General features: G+C 47.8%; 2 protein-coding genes across 8 annotated transcripts in view; one reads left to right on the top strand and one right to left on the bottom strand.

Moving 5' to 3' along the window:
• Window positions 1-5,467, bottom strand: part of KIAA0319L (KIAA0319 like) — a 156,469-nt gene extending 151,002 nt beyond the window's left edge. The window contains exons 1-2 of the mRNA XM_073563006.1: window positions 5,328-5,467; window positions 4,242-4,379 (exon numbers count right to left, since the gene is read on the bottom strand). The gene's annotated coding sequence lies outside the window, so the exon portion shown is untranslated. The remainder of the gene's footprint in view (window positions 1-4,241; window positions 4,380-5,327) is intronic.
• The window catches only part of NCDN (neurochondrin), a 55,336-nt gene continuing 43,942 nt past the window's right edge, over window positions 5,334-16,727 (top strand). For 3 of the 7 annotated variants that reach the window (XM_073563076.1, XM_073563033.1, XM_073563024.1), the window contains exons 1-3: window positions 5,334-5,604; window positions 13,307-13,429; window positions 15,594-16,592. In XM_073563076.1, the coding sequence (XP_073419177.1) occupies window positions 5,335-5,604; window positions 13,307-13,429; window positions 15,594-16,592 (1,392 nt within the window). In that variant the 5' untranslated portion in view covers window position 5,334. The other 4 variants (XM_073563057.1, XM_073563038.1, XM_073563047.1 and 1 more) reach the window with 4 other exon arrangements.

The raw sequence follows: 16,727 nt of genomic DNA, 5'->3' as shown, positions 1-16,727 counted from the left end.
CGCGATCACTTGCTTGTGAATATTCCACGCGTCACACATAGATTTTCGACATGTTGCACAACTTTTCAACATGCTGCATTGATACAATCCTTCTCTTTTGGTATGTTGAGCTGGGTGTCAGGAAGACACCTTGACATGTCCATCCAAGGACAACATAACATAGTATAAGACAAGCTGTGACTCTGCAGTCGCTGGAAGAGGAGGTTATTTGCAATATGAGTAAATGGTAAAAATATGTACGGGGTAAACAGCGCCCTAAATGCACAATGCCTTTAATTGAGCTTTGTAGCCTTAATACTTGATGTGAAAGCAATCCACTAAGCTAATCTTTTCATCTGCCTGGCAGGGATGGAAGGCTTAAGGGCTGAAATCTGATGCTGCGGTATCCTCATCCTGTTCAGGAGGCGGACTGCCTACTTCCTGGGGGTTACAGCTAAAAGAAAATTACTTTTTGCAATGTTATGGCATTACGTATAAGCGCATATTGAAATGTACTCGCGGTTTTAATTCATGTATTAACACAGGGGCTTTATTACTACACAAAACATAGAAAACAATACGCCGTCGCTGTCATCTAAGTAGCAGCCATATATTATACATGCCCTACACATGGGATAAAGCACACGGTGAGGTCAGTCGTAGCATCCGATGTCGATGTGTCACCGTGATCATCGGCAGAATCCACCGGATTCATAGCCGATACCGTATAATGTGGGAGAAATAGTCTGAAGTCCACAGGTCACACACTGCATGTCAGACATCACTACCACAGACAAACTTGTGCGGCAGCCCATAAAATCCAAGCACGAGTTGTTTTTACGGCGTGGAACAATTACTGTCCACCTCCTTATTTGCGCACTGTGGTAAACTTACTGTCATATGTGAGTCATAAAACAAAGGAGCCTCCAGTAATTTCATACCCAAGACAAAAAGCCTTCAGATAAAAAAACAAGGCATAATCTCCCAGAAGAAGGCTCTGCACGTAAATCGAAGACTACTCTCGAACACTGTGAAATGCATGTCACAGGACCAGTCATCATGGGAGAACAACTTCATATAATATTAAAGTGGCTTCTCTCACGACTCCTGAGCATCCCGCTGCCACCAGCGATAGCAGTCATGGTTTAGAGAAGAAAACATCAAGACCTTAAAGGGAACCTGTCAGGGTCAATAAGCTAGTTACCTGAAAATATAGTGTTAATCAGCAGGTTAGCAGCGCTATGATGGTTCCTGGCTGTAGTATTAAAATGCGGCCCCCAGGAGAACATGAACTTTAAGCCTCTCTGAAGCCACCGGCTTTCAGTCATTCAGGCCGCCTGTCTCAAACTAACAGCCTTATAGGCATAGCAGTTCAGGTCAGAAGATCCTTAGTCAGTATACGGCTCATGAAAATGGAAGACTGAATCCAGCCTTTTGCTAGGTTCCTTCTGCTATAAAACTTTCACTCTTGCTGGAAATGAACCATAATGTCTAACCTTCTCTGGCGGAACAAAGATGGCATACACATCTCCCAGGTCTCAGAAGAACATTCTCGATCATTAACTGGACTTGATCTGCTGTTCCTTTTTAGGCCGAGCTCATGCAAACGTTTCAGTTCATGTCTGCAAATATTATAAGTGACTGGGTCAATGAGCAACTATGTGCACTAGTTCAAATGCAAACGTCCACACAAGCTATCATCAATTAAAACTACCACTGTCTCATCCAGAAGCCACCAGCACTGTCTCATCCAGAAGCCACCAGCACTGTCTCATCCAGAAGCCACCAGCAAGGTCTCATCCAGAAGCCACCAGCAAGGTCTCATCCAGAAGCCACCAGCAAGGTCTCATCCAGAACCCACCAGCAAGATCTCATCCAGAAACCGGATGACAATACTGCATCCTGAGATTTTTTTTTCCAGAGCGATGGGTCATCATCAGTATATTGGCCATATGCACACATTACACACTGTCCAAAAATACATTTATATGAATAAAGTCTTACTAGAATTCTATCAGGATGTCTTACAACCATTATTTCTATATTTAGTGCAAACAAACAATTAATTGAGCCCAGGCTGAGCTCCAAGATACTAACACATCTTCTGAAGGAGGTTCCTGGAAGTGCAGCAGCAATCTCCGCTTACATGCATGACAAGGAGTGTGTATGGAAAACCTATGGACAAACATTAGAGAAAGGCCTCGTTCACAAAGACGTATCTCTAATCAATCAGCTGTCACACTGAGCATTATGAACCTATGCTCCTATGTGCCAGTGCACACAATACCAGTGCATTTAACAGAAGGCACCATCCACAATGCAGACGAGCACAAGGAGCACTGGATGTCACTGGCCTGATTGGTACGACTATCAGAACCAAAAATTATCCTTTATACTCAGTCTTGTGCAGCACTTGGACTTCTATCTGATTCTCACTGGGCCCTAGTCATACATTTCTGCACTGTGCCCAGGGAATCTATCTGAATCCTTCTAAAAATAAGAAACAGACTAGATTAATTTACGTTTCTCTGTCTGAATAAACGGACAAGTTCAGAAAAAAAAACACACATGTGGTTATCACTGCAGCCTTGCAGCGCTGGGGTCCTGGGTTCAAATCCCACCAAGGACAACATCTGCAAGGAGTTTGTATGTTCTTCCTGTGTTTGCGTGGGTTTCCTCTGGGTCTCCCTATTCCTCCCACACTCCATAGACATACTGATAGGGAATCTAGATTGTGATTCCCAATGGGGACAGTGATGGTAATGTGTATAAAGTGCTGTGAAATATGATGGTGCTATACAAACAAAGCACACTACTGTGCAGCAACAAATTATTTTTTCCCCTCATTGTTTTAGGTCTGTTAGGAGTCAGCTCCTATGGTAAAAATACATGAAGTCAATGGCACCACATAAATGACAAAACCACCAAATGCAGTGGGTGAATTCAGCCCATATGATTTTTTGTGTCTCCCAAAGGATAACCTTAGTGATTTACCACAGCTGCGGAGTACGGTAGAAAAGGAGCCCCTGCCTAAGGCTGTGTATATATGCTGCGGAGTACGGTAGCGAAGGAGCCCCTGCCTAAGGCTGTGTTTATATGCTGCGGAGTACAATAGCGAAGGAGCCCCTGCCAAAGGCTGTGTTTATATGCTGTGGAGTACAATAGCGAAGGAGCCCCTGCCAAAGGCTGTGTATATATGCTGCGGAGTACAATAGCGAAGGAGCCCCTGGCTAAGGCTGTGTATATATGCTGCGGAGTACAATAGCGAAGGAGCCCCTGCCTAAGGCTGTGTATATATGCTGCGGAGTACGGTAGCGAAGGAGCCCCTGCCTAAGGCTGTGTTTATATGCTGCGGAGTACAATAGCGAAGGAGCCCCTGCCAAAGGCTGTGTATATATGCTGCGGAGTACAATAGCGAAGGAGCCCCTGCCAAAGGCTGTGTATATATGCTGCGGAGTACAATAGCGAAGGAGCCCCTGCCTAAGGCTGTGTATATATGCTGCGGAGTACGGTAGCGAAGGAGCCCCTGCCTAAGGCTGTGTTTATATGCTGCGGAGTACAATAGCGAAGGAGCCCCTGCCAAAGGCTGTGTTTATATGCTGTGGAGTACATTAGCGAAGGAGCCCCTGCCAAAGGCTGTGTATATATGCTGCGGAGTACAATAGCGAAGGAGCCCCTGGCTAAGGCTGTGTATATATGCTGCGGAGTACAATAGCGAAGGAGCCCCTGGCTAAGGCTGTGTATATATGCTGCGGAGTACAATAGCGAAGGAGCCCCTGGCTAAGGCTGTGTATATATGCTGCGGAGTGTGGTATATATTACCATCCAAGAGAAACAGGTGACATAACACTTACATCCGTATCCGTTTTTCTAACTGAAGTGGGTTGACTGAACTTTTTAGCCATAACTGAAAGTGGATCAGTTAAAAACAATGAAACTCGGACTCTCTGTAAATTACAAAGTCTGCCCCGAGTTCCATCTGTTTTATACGGATCCCCAAAGGCTGTAATAGAAGAGTCTGATCTGCAATACGCATGAGAAGAGGACACATGCGGAGACACTTGGATCCTTGATTGTAACGGATGTGTGATCCATTATACTCAGACAGCAATAGGACGTGACACAATGCCGTGTGACTGTAGCCTTGGGCCAGGTTCACAGTCTGTGTACTGACCATGGTTATATATGGCTAGGAGTCCCCGGTTAGCCGTGTACAGACCGTGACTGTCAGTAGTCCCCGGAGAGCAGGTACATAGTCTCACCTTAATCATGTCAGCTGCTCCACAACACCTCCATGTACGGGCAGCTGCACCATCACTGCCCCCGACTGAGGGGCAGCAACTGCATCTCCACTTCTTGAGCAAGATTTTAGTTCAGCATCCCAAGAGAATAGGAGCGAGCTGTGGAAAAAGACACAAGCCGTCACCTCTTATCTCACACGTAGGTACGCACTGCACCCCAAAAAGCATCTGCCGAAAAACGGTACTGATTCCAAGGAAACTACGCTGAGAGAAACTGTGGTTAGATAGATGTTGGGTCCTGAAAACTGCGGCCGCCATGTTTATGTCTTACTAATAACCGTGGCACAGGATCCATAATGAGGGGCTGGAGTGGACCCTCCATTGTAATAGGGGGCTGCTCTAATCTGCCACAGCCCTATGACAGAAGGTGACGGGTGGGCTTATTCCTGCCGCTGCACCCCGGGTCACATATGCGATTATTGCCGGCCATCAGCTCTAGCACATGAGACGTGGCGATCCTGGGATAATGGACCTTTATGGGGTTAAACACTAGCCCGACGGCCAGCCCTGGGCACCTGGGCTTTTCCCCTCACTACTATGATGGTCGCACTGATCGGGGGGCTTCTCCATCTGACTGCTGCACCCCGGGCCACATATGCGATTATTGCCGGCCATCAGCTCTAGCACATGAGACGTGGCGATCCTGGGATAATGGACCTTTATGGGGTTAAACACTAGCCCGACGGCCAGCCCTGGGCACCTGGGCTTTTCCCCTCACTACTATGATGGTCGCACTGATCGGGGGGCTTCTCCATCTGACTGCTGCGCCCCACAGACCACTGGCCGGATCAGGAGTATATAGGACAGGGGGTCTGCATCTAGTAGAAGATGTGGATCACAGCATGTGCCCAACAAGAAAGGCAGCGCTGGTGAGAAGACATCTGGCACCAGCAACACACACAGGAGCAGGGGGGCATCCTGTCCATGTGCCTGATTACTGACACAACAGGTGCACGCGATGACAGGACCCCACAGCACAGTGCTACCCTGCTACCTTCCCCCAGTGGGTGCAGTGCGGGGTCCCACACAGAGGAGCGCCATACGTACCCGCACAATGCCCCGTACCCACAGGACCCGCAGCGCTGCCTGCCGAGCTGCTCCGGAGCCCCTCCCCCTGTCCTCAGCAGCTCACGCCCCTCCTCCTCCCGGATGTGCTGCTCCAGTTGCAGCCTGGGCTTCCTTCCCTGTCCCAGCATGGCGTCAGTTACCATGGCAGCCGCCCGGGACTCTGGCTGCCGCTGTCATTGGAGGAGCCGTAAAGCGGAAGTTACGTGGTAGATGGAGACCGGAAGATGGTACCACGGGGCCGTGCGGTGGTGGAGGGGTAGGTGATTCCGCTTACAGTGAGTGGGGCGGCTCCTGGCAGTAATTACGGTACAGCGTGCAGTCAGGCTGTGGAGCTGCGGCCGCCATGGATGACACCGAGAACACCCGGCTGGAGATCTGCAGCACCTCACTGGTGCCGGGCCGGTAGTAGACAAAGTGGGGCCCCTAATGCTCACAGATTGCACATCACACAGAGACATTTCTGTTGTATTCACATGGTTCTCTGTTGTATTCACATGGTCTCAGGCCGCTAAGCGAGCGCGATCAACAATATTCAAGTTGTTCGACGCTTGTTTCCCGGCCTCTTTACACTGGGTGAGGAACAATGATGGGAACAGAACAATCACTAGTAGAGCAGTCTTTCCCCATACAGCGTCATGTTATCAGCAGCACATATGCAGTTTTCACAGGGCGATGTGCTGTGCAGAGTGCAATGATTTTTGTTCTATCACCCCATAGTCGTCTATATAGTATAATGCGCTCCCCGTGGTGCTCGGCATAGTATAATGCGCTCCCCGTGGTGCTCGGCATAGTATAATGCGCTCCCCGTGGTGCTCGGCATAGTATAATGCGCTCTCCGTGGTGCTCGGCATAGTATAATGAGCTCCCTCCCCGTGGTGCTCGGCATAGTATAATGCGCTCCCCGTGGTGCTCGGCATAGTATAATGCGCTCTCCGTGGTGCTCGGCATAGTATAATGAGCTCCCTCCCCGTGGTGCTCGGCATAGTATAATGAGCTCCCCATAGTGCTCGGTATAGTATAATGAGCTCCCCGTGGTGCTCGGCATAGTATAATGCGCTCCCCGTGGTGCTCGGCATAGTATAATGCGCTCTCCGTGGTGCTCGGCATAGTATAATGAGCTCCCTCCCCGTGGTGCTCGGCATAGTATAATGAGCTCCCCATAGTGCTCGGTATAGTATAATGAGCTCCCCGTAGTGCTCAGTATAGTATAATGAGCTCCCCGTGGTGCTCGGCATAGTATAATGCGCTCCCCGTGGTGCTCGGCATAGTATAATGCGCTCTCCGTGGTGCTCGGCATAGTATAATGAGCTCCCTCCCCGTGGTGCTTGGCATAGTATAATGAGCTCCCCATAGTGCTCGGTATAGTATAATGAGCTCCCCGTAGTGCTCAGTATAGTATAATGAGCTCCCTGTGGTGCTCGGCATAGTATAATGAGCTCCCCATAGTGCTCGGCATAGTATAATGAGCTCCCCATAGTGCTCGGTATAGTATAATGAGCTCCCCGTAGTGCTCAGTATAGTATAATGAGCTCCCCGTGGTGCTCGGCATAGTATAATGCGCTCCCCGTGGTGCTCGGCATAGTATAATGAGCTCCCCATAGTGCTCAGTATAGTATGCGCTCTCCGTGGTGCTCGGCATAGTATAATGAGCTCCCCGTGGTGCTCGGCATAGTATAATGAGCTCCCCATAGTGCTCAGTATAGTATAATGAGCTCCCCGTGGTGCTCGGCATAGTATGATGCACTCCCCATGGTGCTCGGTGTAGTATAATGAGCTCCCCGTGGTGATCAGCATAGAATAATGAGCTCCCCGTGGTGATCGGCATAGTATAATGAGCTCCCCGTGGTGATCAGCATAGAATAATGAGCTCCCCGTGGTGCTCGATATAGTATAATGCTCTCCCCGTGGTGCTCGGCATAGTATAATGAGCTCCCCGTAGTGCTTGGTATAGTATAATGAGCTCCCCGTGGTGCTCGGTGTAGTATAATGAGCTCCCCGTGGTGATCAGCATAGAATAATGAGCTCCCCGTGGTGATCAGCATAGAATAATGAGCTCCCCGTGGTGCTTGGTATAGTATAATGAGTTCCCCGTAGTGCTTGGTATAGTATAATGAGCTGCCCGTTGTGCTCGGCATAGTATGATGCACTCCCCATGGTGCTCGGTATAGTATAATGAGCTCCCCGTGGTGCTCGGTGTAGTATAATGAGCTCCCCGTGGTGCTCAGCGTAGTATAATGCGCTCCCCGTGGTGCTCGGCATAGTATAATGAGCTCTCCGTGGTGATCAGCATAGAATAATGGACTCCCCGTGGTGATCACCATAGTATGATGTACTCCCCATAGTGCTCGGTATAGTATACTGAGCTCCCCGTGGGTGCTCGGCATAGTATAATGAGCTCCCCGTGGGTGCTCGGCATAGTATAATGAGCTCCCCGTGGGTGCTCGGCATAGTATAATGAGCTCCCCGTGGTGCTCGGCATAGTATAATGAGCTCCCCTTGGTGCTCGGTATAGTATAATGAGCTCCCCGTGGGTGCTCGGTATAGTATAATGCTCTCCTCGTGGTGCTCGGCATAGTATAATGCGCTCCCCGTGGTGCTTGGTATAGTATAATGAGCTCCCCGTGGTGCTCGGTCTAGTATAATGAGCTCCCCGTGGTGCTTGGTATAGTATAATGAGCTCCCCGTGGTGCTCGGTATAGTATAATGAGCTCCCCGTGGTGATCAGCATAGAATAATGAGCTCCCTGTGGTGCTCGATATAGTATAATGCGCTCCCCGTGGTGCTCGGCATAGTATAATGAGCTCCCCGTGGTGCTCGGCATAGTATGATGCACTCCCCGTGGTGCTTGGTATAGTATAATGAGCTCCCCGTGGTGCTCGGTATAGTATAATGAACTCCCCGTGGTGATCAGCATAGAATAATGAGCTCCCTGTGGTGCTCGATATAGTATAATGCGCTCCCCGTGGTGATCGGCATCGTATAATGCTCTCCACATGGTGCTCGGTCTAGTATAGTGAGCTCCCCGTGGTGCTTGGTATAGTATAATGAGCTCGCCATGGTGCTCGGTATAGTATAATGAGCTCCCCGTGGTGCTCGGTATAGTATAATGAGCTCCCCGTGGTGCTCGGCAAAGTATGATGCACTCCCCATGGTGCTCGGTATAGTATAATGAGCTCCCCGTGGTGATCAGCATAGAATAATGAGCTCCCCGTGGTGATCATCATAGAATAATGAGCTCCCCGTGGTGCTCGATATAGTATAATGCTCTCCCCGTGGTGCTCGGCATAGTATAATGAGCTCCCCGTGGTGCTTGGTATAGTATAATGAGCTCCCCGTGGTGCTCGGCATAGTATGATGCACTCCCCATGGTGCTCGGTATAGTATAATGAGCTCCCCGTGGTGATCAGCATAGAATAATAAGCTCCCTGTGGTGCTCGATATAGTGTAATGCTCTCCCCGCAGTGCTCGGCATAGTATAATGAGCTCCCCGTGGTGCTTGGTATAGTATAATGAGCTCCCCGTGGTGCTCGGCATAGTATGATGCACTCCCCATGGTGCTCGGTATAGTATAATGAGCTCCCCGTGGTGCTCGGTGTAGTATAATGAGCTCCCCGTGGTGATCAGCATAAAATAATGAGCTCCCCGTGGTGATCAGCATAGAATAATGAGCTCCCTGTGGTGCTCGATATAGTATAATGCTCTCCCCGTGGTGCTCGGCATAGTATAATGAGCTCCCCGTGGTGCTCGGCATAGTATGATGCACTCCGCATGGTGCTCGGTATAGTATAATGAGCTCCCCGTGGTGATCAGCATAGAATAATGAGCTCCCCATGGTGATCAGCATAGAATAATGAGCTCCCCGTGGTGCTCGATATAGTATAATTCTCTCCCCGTGGTGCTCGGCATAGTATAATGAGCTCCCCGTGGTGCTTGGTATAGTATAATGAGCTCCCCGTGGTGCTCGGCATAGTATGATGCACTCCCCATGGTGCTCGGTATAGTATAATGAGCTCCCCGTGGTGCTCGGTGTAGTATAATGAGCTCCCCGTGGTGCTCAGCGTAGTATAATGCGCTCCCCGTGGTGCTCGGCATAGTATAATGAGCTCTCCGTGGTGATCAGCATAGAATAATGGACTCCCCGTGGTGATCACCATAGTATGATGTACTCCCCATAGTGCTCGGTATAGTATACTGAGCTCCCCATGGGTGCTCGGCATAGTATAATGAGCTCCCCGTGGGTGCTCGGCATAGTATAATGAGCTCCCCTTGGTGCTCGGCATAGTATAATGAGCTCCCCTTGGTGCTCGGTATAGTATAATGAGCTCCCTGTGGTGCTCGGTATAGTATAATGCTCTCCCCGTGGTGTTCGGCATAGTATAATGAGCTCCCCGTGGTGCTCGGCATAGTATAATGTGCTCCCCGTGTTGCTTGGTATAGTATAATGAGCTCCCCGTGGTGCTCGGTCTAGTATAATGAGCTCCCCGTGGTGCTTGGTATAGTATAATGAGCTCCCCGTGGTGCTCGATATAGTATAATGCGCTCCCCGTGGTGCTCGGCATCGTATAATGCTCTTCACGTGGTGCTCGGTCTAGTATAATGAGCTCCCCGTGGTGCTTGGTATAGTATAATGAGCTCTCCATGGTGCTCGGTATAGTATAATGAGCTCCCCGTGGTGATCAGCATAGAATAATGAGCTCCCTGTGGTGATCAGCATAGAATAATGAGCTCCCCGTGGTGCTCGATATAGTATAATGCTCTCCCCGTGGTGCTCGGCATAGTATAATGAGCTCCCCGTGGTGCTTGGTATAGTATAATGAGCTCCCCGTGGTGCTTGGCATAGTATGATGCACTCTCCATGGTGCTCGGTATAGTATAATGAGCTCCCCGTGGTGATCAGCATAGAATAATGAGCTCCCCGTGGTGATCAGCATAGAATAATGAGCTCCCCGTGGTGCTCGGCATAGTATAATGAGCTCCCATTGGTGCTCGATATAGTATAATGAGCTCCCTGTGGTGCTCGGTATAGTGTAATGCTCTCCCTGTGGTGCTCGGCATAGTATAATGAGCTCCCCGTGGTGCTCGGGATAGTATAATGCGCTCCCCATGGTGCTCGGCATAGTATTATGCGCTCCCCGTGGTGCTCGGTATAGTATAATGAGCTCCCTCTGGTGCTCGGTATAGTATAACGCGCTCCCCTTCGTGTTCGGCATAGTATAATGAGCTCCCCTTTGTGTTCGGCATAGTATAATGCGCTCCCCCTGATGATCGGCATAGTATATTGCGCTCCCCGTGATGCTCGGCATAGTATAATGAGCTCCCCTTGGTGCTCGGCATAGTATAATGAGCTCCCCGTGGTGCTCGGCATAGTATAATGCGCTCCCCGTGGTGCTCGGCATAGTATAATGAGCTCCCCTTGGTGCTCGGCATAGTATAATGCACTCCTCGTTGTACTTGGCATAGTATAATGCGCTCCCCATGGTGCTCAGCATAGTATAATTCGCTCCCCGTGGTGCTCGGCAAAGTATAACGCGCTCCCCTTGGTGTTCGGCATAGTATAATGAGCTCCCCTTGGTGTTCGGCATAGTATAATGCACTCCCCGTGATGCTCGGCATAGTATAATGCGCTCCCCGTGGTGCTCGGCATAGTATAATGAGCTCCCCTTGGTGCTCGGCATAGTATAATGAGCTCCCCTTGGTGCTCGGCATAGTATAATGAGCTCCCCTTGGTGTTCGGCATAGTATAATGAGCTCCCCGTGGTGTTCGGCATAGTATAATGTGCTCGGCATAGTATAATGAGCTCCCCGTGGTGCTCGGCATAGTATAATGAGCTCCCCTTGGTGCTCGACATAGTATAATGAGCTCCCCTTGGTGCTCGATGTAGTATAATATACTCCCCATAGTCCTTGATGGGGGATATTACTCCCGTATTACGACCACCACAATGTACCCACTGATTTAAAAAAGTAATAATACAATGCTCATCTCTCCCCATTCCCCCGCTATTGGTCTCTGCAGCGCGTCTCCTCAGCAGTGCGGCCCGCAATGAAGTGACGTCAAGTACATTATGAGTAGACATCAGCGAGCGTCGTCCGCTCCCTCCTTACTCAGCAAGCTATAGCGCTTACCGAAGAAGCTGCATCGGCAACCCAGATAACTGGAGCGCTCCCAATAATCAGCTCATCGGCGCCACAGCTGTCTGACAGTCACAACACACAGGCTCTCCATGCATATGCTGTGACTGTCACACAGCCACGACACCTGCAGCTGCGGCCCGATCAGCTGATCATCGGGAACGCTCCAGGTATTCGGGTTCCGAGTCAGCTTCTTTGGTAAGCGCTATAGCGTTCCGAATAAGTTGGCAGCTGACGATGTCCACTCATCTCTCCTGTAGTTATGAGCACCAAATGTCATTTCCTTCATTGTAATAGAAAAATCTGATATTACCCGTGAATTGAGAATTGTGAGAGTGATCAGTTCAGGAGGAAAAAGAAGCCGCATTCTCTGATAAGATGTGTAACGAGTCAGAATGTTTATGTATATTAATGATTTCTAAAAACAAGACAGTAAATCGGTGCTTACTGTTTGTCTGTTAAATTTGCTGCCAGTTTTCACACTATCAAGCCTGAATGATGAAATAGTCATAATATACCACATGCTGGCTTCCTGATAGTGCCACCTGGCACTTTCTATTTGTGGGCACCCTCATACAGTCTTACATTAGTGTTACATTGTGTATGAAATGAATAATGTGATAGTCGGACCCAGGCAGAACATAAGGGTACGCCTCGTCTCCTGTTGGCGATATGAGGGCTGGTAACATGAAGAAAGCTCCTTTATCCCCCACCTCAGAGTGGGGGTCTTCATGACATCATTTCAGCTTTTCCCCCTCACTCCACACAGAGACCCTGAATGTAAAAGGCTTCTTGCTGCTCACTGAGTGTTGTACCTGGAGTACTGAGCCAGGCTGATGCCTGAAAACTATGGCCTGTTTCACACATCCATTTGTGTCCATCAGTCAAAATCCGCCGTTTTGCAAAAAAAAAACGGATCCGCCATTTTTCTTGGCGGATCCGTTTTTTTCCCCATTGAGTTGCATTACCAGCGGGACTTGGCGGATGGCCATCCGTTGGATCCGTTTTTTTGCGGATCTGCCAAAATTTTAACGTCCACCGACATGCCCGAACGGACCATGCAACGTTTTTTCGAGCGGCAGGATCCGCATTTCTCACTGCGCGTGCCCGAAAGACTTCACTCAGCCGCAAATTTAACCCTAAACTCTGTTCTGGCGGCTGAAAAATTCTCTCTCTCTTTCTTTCTTTCTTTCTTTCTTTCTTTCTTTCTTTCTCTCTCTCTCTCTTTCTTTCTCTCTCTCTCTTTCTTTCTTTCTTTCTCTCTCTCTCTCTTTCTTTTTCTCTCTTTTTCTCTCTTTTTCTCTCTTTTTCTCTCTTTTTCTCTCTTTTTCTCTCTTTCTCTCTCTTTTTCTCTCTTTTTCTCTCTTTTTCTCTCTTTCTCTCTCTTTCTCTCTCTTTCTCTCTCTTTCTCTCTCTTTCTCTCTCTTTCTCTTTCTCTTTCTCTTTCTCTCTCTCTTTCTCTTTCTCTCTCTCTTTATTTCTCTCTCTTTCTCTCTCTTTCTCTCTCTCTCTCTTTCTCTCTCTCTCTCTCTCTCTCTCCCCTTCCCCAGGCAGCAGGTCCTTTAAAAATCTTCCTTTGACGGATCCGTTAAAATAACGGTCCGGTGCCAAACGTTGTGGTCAGTACAGGAACGGATCTGTTATCCGCCATTTTAACGGATTTTGACTGACCAAAAAAACTGATGTGTGAAACAGGCCCATGGGTCTGGGCTTTCACATGCCGACCTACTAAAATCTAACGCCCCTCTATTCTAGTCACATTGGAAAGGTTCTGTTTCTTTCCTGGTGATTTATTCATGTCTAATGCTTTGTGTTTGTTCTTTCAGTTATTTGGAATAATGGCGGAGATGCCCGCAGATGGCAGCGCCCAGAATTCTGCCCTGGAACGTTGCTTGGAAGTTCTTAGAGCAGCAAAGAATGATAGTGAGCAGTTTGCGGCGTTGCTCCTGGTAAGGAATAGTACCATCAGAATTTGAATGAAGTTTCTTAAGATTGCTGTTCTTCTACTGAATTTGTCTTGTGTAGCATAAATCCTCAGTAATTCCATATCCTGCACTGAGCACATGATCTCCATCACCGTATGTCCATAGGCTTGTCCATAGGTGTCCTGTCTTGGGAACATGACCATTGCATAACCGTTTGTGTCTTCACTGCCATGATGCCCACTGAAGTGATGACGTTTCTTCCATCTTTTGCCTGTACAGCACGTGACCACTGAGGCAGATGATGTGGGTGCCACGTTATCACTTCAGGGACCACATGAGCAGAAGTGGATTTAATTTTTATGTAATTGGTACTGCTTTCATTTAGAGCATTCCCTATTTTAAAGCGCAGAAACCGCTTTAATGTATCGAGAGACGTGAAAAGGTTTCTGTACATTAATAGAATAGCACAGCCGACTAGCTCTGCCGCTGATTTTTGTCACTGTTATGAGCTGATTTCTCCTGTAACTGGGACTAAACTGCATTTCCCCAGTTAAAGTAGAAAAATGCACATTTAAAGAGAATAAAAAATGTTCTCTTGGAGGGCAAAGTACGTTAAAAAAAAAAGTTATGGCTACTGAAACATGGAGAATCAAAAAAACAAAAAGTAAAAAAGAAAAAGTAAAATTGACCAGTCATGAAGAAAGGAATCTCAGACCCAGTCATTAAAGGGAACCTATCATGTGGTTTTTTTTTGCTATTAAACTTCCCCCCCGATGTCAGCTCATTGAATCACTAACATGTTTATCTCAAAAATCACTTTTTATTCTTTGATAGCCCCACATACCTTCTGTTTCAGTCATAGGGGTGAGATCGCTAGCTTGTCGGTTAACTTTCTCCACACCTATTGTATTGGCATTCCCTACGTCACCGCAATCTTCCAGCAGATCCTGCGCTTGCTCAATGATGCTCAGCTTTCCGGGCATGCGCACTTAATCTGGGTGTATGTCCCAGCTTCATATCCTATGTGCGCATGCTCCAGAGCCGCTGGGCGTCAGAGTGGCGAGCGAGAACACAGTGACACGATAGTTTGTGAGAGCGCACAGTGTCGTGTGGTCACAGACTCTCAGCGGCTCGGAGCATGCGCACATAGGATAATAAGCTGGGACATACACCCAGATTCAGTGCGCACGATCAGAAAGCTAATTATGCACGTGCAGGATCTGCTGGGAAACTGCTGTGACCTAGGGAGCAGTGACAGGAAAGAATTATAATACGATAGGCGTGGAGAATTTCAGAATGTGTTTGACTGACCGTGACTGACAAGCTAGAGCTGCCCACCCCTATGACTGAAACAGAAGGTGTGTGGGGCAATCATCAAAGTATAAAAAGGGATTTTTGCGCTAAATACTGGGGAATTTTGCTTGCGATAAACGTGTGTTGCAGTGTGCATCATCAAAACATTGGGGGCAGTTTTAATAGCAGAAAAAGGACATGACCGGTTCCCTTTAAGGGGTTAATTACTCAGCTCCAGCCCAGAATAGTGGTCAAGAAACCTATAGGGTTTGTCCACATGATCTAATTCCAGCATGTTGTTCTGCATCAAAGCCGAAGTGTTAGCAAGAAAATGCTTCATACAAATTGCACCTCTTCTTTGCGTTTTTTTTAAGCGGATTTGCTTGTGTTGATCAACCATTAATTTTTCATTTTGGGTGTAAAGTGCTGATAGAATTGGCATGCTGTGTCATGCTAAACCACTGCAGGGCTCAGTACGCATGGGGGGGAAGTAATGTGTGTGTGAGATTTCTGAAGTCTTATTGCTTGTGCTGGTACTGCAAAACGCAGCTTATTTTATGCATAGAATTCGCTCGCATTGGTTTTGTCTTGTACAGCATTTGCCTTACTTGGAGATGTGCAACGACCACTCATATAGTACCAGTTGGTTATTTGTGGTTATAACCATGGGTACCCAAACTACTGCAATGCCCTGCACATGGGGGAAGCAACATAGCATATTAGAAGAACTATACTACATTTCTAATTGGAGGCATTTGCTGTTAATAATAATATTACACCTCCTAAATATTGGGATAGGATCTTGAAGATGGGAATACCCCTTAAATTATTTACCACCGCTCTTTTTTTTTTTTCTTCAGTGGTAAAACTATATGGTTTTCATTGCTTTCCTCAGGTAACAAAATGCGCTCACGCCCAGGAACTGGATGGCAGCACACGACATAGGATTTTTAATGCAGTTGGCTTCTCTTTCCTAAATCGCCTTTTCCTTACAAAGACTACACCTGATGGATGCCCGGAGTACTTGTTTCGAAGCCTCGGGTTAACTCTTTTGGCTTGTTTCTGCACAGACCCATCTCTTGCTTCACATCCACAGGTTATCAACAAAATTCCAATTGTGAATGAAACTTTGAATATATCTTGCCAGGAAGACAACAAAGACTTGACCTCTATGGTGGAAGATGCTTACCAATGCCTTGTTGGCATCCTTGCATCTACTGAGGGGGCAAAGCAGTTAGTTTCTGGTGGAACTCTATCATCCTTGTGTGAGGCTTATGTGAAGCAGAATCATGGATGGACACAAGCCCTTAGAATACTTACATCATTGCTCACCTCCCTGCCAGATATGTGCTGGAAGAAAAGCCGCAGTGACCTTCAGTGTTTGCTGGTTGAACTTAGTGAGGACTTTGGAAATGAATGTGGTAGTCGTAAATTCCACTTGGCTGAAATCCTTCCCGTGTTCCTTCCTCCATCACCGCTTTTATTGGAGACCTCTTGGGGAGTAAACAGCCTAAAACATCTCTCTAAAGGCTTATTTGTAATCATGAGTAGTAAGCTTAGCGTTTCCCAACGTGACCCAGCGTTTAAGCTTGCAGCATGCCTCTCAAACGTTTATGGATCATCCTGGATCATGATTGATGGCAAAGGAGAAAAATCAAAATTCTTGTCTCTGCTGGTGAACTTGGCATGTGTGGAGATAAGGATGGCACTGGAAGACCCTATGCCATTGGATTCAAGACAAGCTACTGCCACAGCCTGTTATGCCTTGGTCGAGATGGGTATTCAGGAATGTACAAAAGAGGAGGGACATCCAGTACTAGGAGATGTGCAGAAACTGCAGCTCCTTCAAGTGATGCAGGAGGCCTGTGCAGCCGTTATGTACTATTTACAGCAGGTATGTCCTATCGTTCAGTATATACTGCGTGTGACGTCATATCGAACACAGCTAGAGTAATGGAAGCTTGCACACGGACATGGCTTTACACAGGGTAATGTAGCTAGTCTAATATAAGCTTCCACATGGCCATTC

The sequence above is a fragment of the Dendrobates tinctorius genome, unplaced genomic scaffold (assembly GCF_039654945.1).
Source record: "Dendrobates tinctorius isolate UK_male_01 unplaced genomic scaffold, ASM3965494v1 ptg000015l, whole genome shotgun sequence".
In the NCBI taxonomy this organism is placed as follows: Eukaryota; Metazoa; Chordata; class Amphibia; order Anura; family Dendrobatidae; genus Dendrobates; species Dendrobates tinctorius.
Note: the sequence above shows the minus strand (reverse complement) of the source record. Positions and strands in the feature narration are given on the sequence as shown.